This window comes from Spinacia oleracea, chromosome 4, assembly GCF_020520425.1.
Source record: "Spinacia oleracea cultivar Varoflay chromosome 4, BTI_SOV_V1, whole genome shotgun sequence".
Taxonomy (NCBI): Eukaryota; Viridiplantae; Streptophyta; class Magnoliopsida; order Caryophyllales; family Amaranthaceae; genus Spinacia; species Spinacia oleracea.
In genome coordinates this window covers 33869011-33875952 of record NC_079490.1, presented here as the reverse complement: position 1 = coordinate 33875952, position 6942 = coordinate 33869011, and the positions used below count along the sequence as shown (strand labels likewise).

The 6942-nt window shown below is 32.5% G+C and overlaps 1 protein-coding gene across 1 annotated transcript; it reads right to left on the bottom strand.

The window, feature by feature from the left end:
- Positions 1-973: 973 nt before the first annotated feature.
- LOC110787724 (uncharacterized) lies at positions 974-1663 on the bottom strand. The gene has a single exon (XM_021992371.1). It carries the CDS (start codon positions 1661-1663, stop codon positions 974-976), a length of 690 nt encoding a protein of 229 aa, XP_021848063.1.
- Between the last annotated feature and the right edge of the window lie 5279 nt (positions 1664-6942).

Below are 6942 nucleotides of genomic sequence, written 5' to 3'. Positions count from 1 at the left end.
AGATGCCGATGTGTTTAGAGAAGTGATTTTGCATATGACTTTCTAAGTATGCTGTAAGTAACTACCTTGCCTTTGTTGCCTTGCTCATGCCTTGTTTTTTTTGAGTTGTTCAATGATGAAATGGTTTATTAACTCGAATATTACATCTTTTGACGCATCGGTTTCAAAGTGGGAAGATTTTCCATCTGAAAATGATGTGATATGCATTCTTTCATTTTGAAGCTGATGTGTTCGAAGTTGTGATTTTGCTTGTCCTGAGTTTCATAAACTTTTAGTATCTTCTGTCAAATGGAGTGACTTTCCTTTCCCATTTCTGTTTGTGTTAGTCATTCACTCCATTTGGGAGGAGGATATTAAAGTATAGGATTCAATGATGATGAACAAATACAAACTGAGAACAACATGTCCCCATGCTTTGCCTTGGCTTGAAAATGATTTCATGTGTTGCCTTGAAAACATAAAGATGTCCCCTTCATGGTTTAAGGAATGGCTGACTGATTCAATTGATGTTTTGTGTTTCAATTACAACTAGAAATAATAAACATGATTGTGATTATGATGAACAAAAACTAAACTATGATTGTGATTACCTAGTTATTGTTGCCTTGTTCATTGCTGCCTAGTTATTGTTGCCTTGTTCATGCTGTCTTGTTCATGTTGCCTTGTGCATTGCTGCCATGTTATTGCTTCCATGTACATGTTCCCTTATGATTTTGACTTATCCTGAAATCATACGTGATTATGCCATGTACATGAATAAGTACAAATATGTGAGTATGATGAACAAAAACTAAAGATTAACAACAATAAATTGATTCATTCATTCTTCCAGTTGATATGTTGCTTCCAAAATGTTTTAAATACATGTGATGCTTTCATTCAAGCTTACAAAAGTGACATTCTGTTTGTTCTTGTAACTTTTAAAACATGTTCCCAAAACACAAAAAGTAATCTCTCGTTCTTGCTTTATACTTCACTGATTTGCTCTCCATTCATCAACAAGTTGTTTGCATTCATTCACAACCCACCTTGGGGCCTTAACTTGTTCTGGCAGATTCCCCTCATCTTCTAAAATATTTTTCTTGTTGTGTGGGAGTTGGTAGTTTTTGTCCCCCTTGTGTTTCAAAATTTCATTTCCAACATATTGAAGTGACATCCACACATTAGATAGAGTCTTTGCATGCAGTTCATTATATGCCTCAGTCACAGCACCACTTAAATCTTCAACTGTTTTAGGCATCTTTTTGTGCATTAGTGATTGAATTGACCTAAAGAACCCCAAGTCTAATATGTTACAATCTGGACTGTTTGCTGGCTGCTGAGTCAATATCAATGTAAAGCCATCTTGCTTGTAATGTTGCTGCCATTCTTGATCATTTTGCAAAATGTGTGCCTTTGCATTGTCTTGAATGATGTATATCACCTTTTCCCCCTCATGTGGTGGCCATTTCTCTTTAATTGCTGGGATTAGGTAGTTGATTAGCATGGCCCTAGTTGCAATCTGATTCACTGACTTGATTGGTTTAGTCTCAATTGTCCCCTTCACTCTGTTTTTGGATGTTCTCTTTGCTGCCACTGCATCTGTGAATGGAAATATACCAAGTTTCCCATCCCACTCACACTGCCCATCTTGTCCCCACCTTGGCCTTGCTACTGCTACCATGAACATGAACTTTGGAATCTTAGTTCTTGATTTTCCCTTCCTGTGTGGAAATGGTTCATTGTTTGCTAAATAAACTCTTTGACTTTTTGTGTAAGATAGAACCATTTCTCATCGATGTGAATGAAATCATACATGCTGTAATATGTGGGATCATTTGGTATTGAGTAGTCCATTAAGAGACCAAGTACCCACTTCATCCTTGCCATCTTGCATTCTTCTGAAATGCCTGGATTCAAGGGACTTGAATGTGGTTTTATCTGTTTTCTTTTCACCATTCTCCAAACTGTTGTGGGACTCAAATTGATCATCCTTGCAAGATCAATAATGGTTGTTCTATCCCCCATGCGTATGGAGGCTATAGACTCATATGTTACTTGAATTCTCTTCCTCCCACAGTTGTGATATTTGCTATCATAGAAATACGAATCCATGGCTGCCTTATGTGCCAATGCTCTCTGCCATATTAGTCTAATTGTCTTCCTTGTGTAACCAAACTTTATAACAGCCTGCCTATTTGTCCCATGAATGAGTTCATCTGAATGCTTTTCTTTTCTTAAGAGAAGGAACAACAAGATTTCCAACCTTAATTCGTTGTTAATCCTTGGGGTTCTAGGCTTATGATGATTTTGCTCTGTTTCTGTTTGATGAATTGGAGATGGTGGGAACTCTTGTTGTGTTGGCATGTTCAAATCAAACAAAAATGGAACTGAGTGGTTATCTGATATACCTGATGTATGCTGTGATCCCACTTCACATTCTTGTGCATATTCTTGTCCCACTTCATTAAGATCTGGCAATTGTTGATTATGCTCAAAGTCCCCAATTTGATGAGCATTTACTTCACTTTCAGCATTTTGGGTTGCCTCATCATCATCATAATCTGAATCAGAGTTCGTGCCGTCTCCTTCATCATCGGAAAAACCGAGGAACTCGTCCTCCTCTTGATCTGAAGCCATTAATGTCCCCTTGCTGATTAATTATAGTGCATTTATTGCCTTTGGTTTTTTGTTGTTGTTGATATTAAAACAGTTGGAATTTATGAGGGGTTTTTGGTAGAAATTGACCCCTATTTATAAAGGGTGTGTGGTAAATGTAGAAAGTTTGGAGGGAAAAAGTTTGGAGGGAAAACTTTTGGCTGAAATTCTGTTTTTGGAGGGAAGTGTAAAAAGGGAAGTGGACTTTCCCAATTTGGGAAGTCTTCCCTCCGTTTTTTATTTTGTTGCTTAACTCTCATTGGATGAAATAAATCCAACTCATGTACTTTGGTCCCCACTTCAATCAGATTTTTTCTGATTTTTGATTAATTAATTGAAAATATTCCATTTCCCATAATTCTTTAATATTTTCTCTCTCCTTACTTTATTCTTTAAAAAAGAATCTCTTACACATTCTTACACACAATCATTTCTCTTACACCCAATCATTACACTTATACCCATACAAACCAAGATTCTATTTTTCTTAAAAACCCCCCAAGATTCCAAATGGATACAACATTTAGAAATGGAGGGAGTAAAATACAAGTTTTAGTTTTTTATTTTTCAATTTTTTAGGTGGTAAAAAATAATTTTTCCGATTAAGAATTGTGTTTTTAGGTTGTTATTAATAATACAAATTATAGCACTATAATAATTATACAAAATTTATAAAATCCAAGTACGAATTCGACCGATTTGTAAAAAAAATATTTGTGATTAACTCTTTAATAAACCTCTTTAATTATACTACATAATTGAACTTTATCACGGACGAAAAACAACTCTTTGATATTTCCTACGAGTATTTTACTTAATGCATTGATGTAAAGAAGTAATAAGTTTATTGGAAATTATTATTTTCAATTAACGCATTGATGTAAAGAAATAATATTATCATTAATGGAAGTTATTACTTTCAATTAATGAAATGATTTAAAGAAGTAATATTATCATTATTTGCTTCTCACCGAAAAGATTGTTAATTTATTTGTGATGTACACGTAATTTTAAAAGGGTTTATTAAGTTTTTTCCCTTATAATTATATTTGTTAGCAATTAATAATAACATATTAATTAATACTTACATATCATTGATAATTATTATCGTCAATATTAATAACCATATGTTTTAATATAATAATATAAATATAATTTATTTAATATAACAACGCAACTAATCATAATATTACATATTTTATTAAAACTTTATAAGAACTTATAGGAATTTATAGGACCTATTTAACTTATTTAAACTTATCTGAACTTTTAATACCCGAAAATAAGACCCTTATAAATTAAAGAGAACAAGGCCTAATCGCATTTTTACAAGACAATACTCAATTATTTTGGTAGTTCAATGTGAAAACAATTTGATGTACTCATTGTGGACCAATAACTATAACGAAAAAAAAAAAATCTTACACTATCCAATTGTCCAATCATGCAAATCATCTTGCACTAACTACGACATCAACTAGTTTTATGTTTGTTTACCTATAACTTTGAGCATATATATCTCTAATGGTATATTCGCAGAAATATAAAAAAATCGATATTTCAAAAATACATACATATTAGAGCATTTTTCACAACATCGAATATAACTATATTTTTCTTTACATATAAAAGGATAATTGACGGTCAAATTAGAATTGTATATAGTGCCAACTCAAAATAACAATGTTAAAGAACATTTTGAAGACGAGGCAGTATAATGATAATTTTCCTCTTGTAACAAGATATGTACTTATTCATCTGTTTTGTTTTAGTTGTAATCTTTATTGTTTACCCAAATTTTTGCAACTCAAGTGGATGGTCGGATAGATAATAAACTACATTCATGTTTCCGTTTTTAGATATTATGAGGGGAAATGGTGGGTTGTTAGAGGTTACTCTAGAAAAATCTACATGAGTATTGAAAAATCAAGTGATGGTGTATCTAGAAGCATCTAGGACATGTGATGTGGAATTATGTAATATTAGATAAATGTAGAAAAATCTAGAAAGTAGGATACACCAACTATAAATAGGTTGTATGTGCATAAGTTTAGGGTTCACTAATCAAGAGAGCTAATCAAGAGGGCTAATCAAGAGAGCTCCACAAAATATGAGGGGTAGAAACAAAGGTTCTACCAAAGAGATAAGTGAGAGACATGAGCTATCGCAAATATTGTTGTACAATTCCTATTAATATAATCAATGATGAAAATACAATTTTGTTATATTATTCGGGTCCATCAAAACTTTCGCGTGCGTCCTCAAATTTCTATCAGTTGTTGAATATGAATAATACTAGTTTGGTAAACTTAAATGGATAAAGTTGCCAATAATATAAAAGTTGCAACTACAAATAAACGACCGGAAGTAGAACTCGTTGTAAATTAAAGGCAATAGATTAAATAATTTAAATTCAGTGTAAATAACTAACTTATCTTTAGCAAAAATAATTTAAGTTCATCAATATTGAGGTCATGGAAGAAATTAACAGGCCGTTACAAGTATTGAGCTTGATAAATATATACTTGTTATATATATATATATATATATATATATATATATATATATATATATATATATATATATATATATATATATATATGGTTCTCCTCCAATGAGAAGATCCTTATAATAGGAAGAATGAGAAGGGATATTGACCGTTCAAACAAATTAATCCAACGGTTTATGATCGAAGACATTATAATTAAAAACTAGAATAAACAAAACAATTGAACCAATGCTGAAGATCGGACAAAACAAAATCCCACCTAGAGCCCCTCCCTTTTTCTCTCTCCTCCCTATTTGTATGTCCAGTTCATCTCCCACAAAAAATCAACCTCAAAGATCTCAGCTCATCTCGCACAAAAAACCAACATCACCAACATCAATTACCCTTTATCTCTCCTAGCCGATCTACAACCTTAGCTTCCCCTAATGTAGTTAATTATCAAAATAATTTGTGTTAATGAGAAGTACAAATTCTCTATCCCGTTGATTTGGAGATGACCAACCAATTGAATCATGAATCAATTATTGAATCAATGTAAAAAAAAAACCCAACATAAACTAAACCCACTTTCATTGTCTCCTCCATATTCAATCTGTTCTCCCTCCTCTTTCTTTGTTGCTTATTTTTTTATCAATCTCGATTCGTTCAATACTGTGTAGTTTCCATCATTTTATTTTCAATTGTTCGTGTGATTTTTTCCTTCTTGATGAATTATGATGGTGTGAGCTAATTTGTTGATTTTTCATGTGATTTTCTAGGATGACTAAGAGCAGATATGTTGTTTGGGACCTAATTGATATGTTGTCTGGGATCTAAAGATCTAACCTAACCTTATTGATTTGTTGTCTGGGACGATTGAGAGCAGATATAGTAAAGAGAGATTTCGAAAAATAGCTTATTTTGTGTAATGAGCAAAACAATTTGCTCATTTTGTTCAAATGTGCAAAACAATTTGCTCATTTTGTTCAAATGTGCAAAACAATTTGCTCATTTTGTTCAAATGTGCAAAACAATTTGCTCATTTTGTTCAAATGTGCAAAACAATTTGCTCATTTTGTTCAAATGAGCAATACAAATGAGCAAAAGAAATTTATCAAATGCCCAAATTATCATATAATCACGATTCATGATCCACCTCGATCTTTCTCTCTCCTCCATCTTTCACTTCCATGGATAATTTCTCTCCTTCACTACAAATGAAATAAATGGAAGTTTTGATTTTGGATTTGGCAGAATTATCGTGGGTGGTTGCGGAGGTCCGGTGACTGGTCAGGAGGAGAGGAGAGAGAAAAATAATTATGCAAGCTTTTAACATCTATGGCAGATTTAGTATCATGGGACAGGGGAACAAGAGAGGGGGAGAGAAAGAGGAGTAAATAGGTCTGGAGGTCCCTTAACTTTGCCAAAAGGAGCAGTTAAGTCCCTCAAGTTTCAAAAGGAGCATTTAGGTCCCTCAAAATGGATGGAATAAGCTATTTTTATTAAAACCGTTACATTTTCCGTTGAGTTCAATTAAATAATAATAAAACTGATTTTAAATAAAGGGAAATCAATTTACATGTGTATAAATGATTTAAAATAGCTTCTTTTGATTTTGACTTAGCTTTTTCAAGTTCTTTAGCCTTTTCATTTGCTTTTTCACCCTACACATTTCATCATAACAGAGCAATTTAACCCTATACATCTACAATAAAAATTAACAAAATATATTAAAAGAGATGCTAAAATATTTGATCTTGATTAATTCCGAGAAAGAAAAAACTGAGATCTAATCCCCCTAAACAAATAGATTGATC

Excerpts from the sequence above, each read along its gene's own strand:
- LOC110787724 (XM_021992371.1), bottom strand. The coding sequence starts at position 1,663 with ATGGTAGCAGTAGCAAGGCCAAGGTGGGGACAAGATGGGCAGTGTGAG.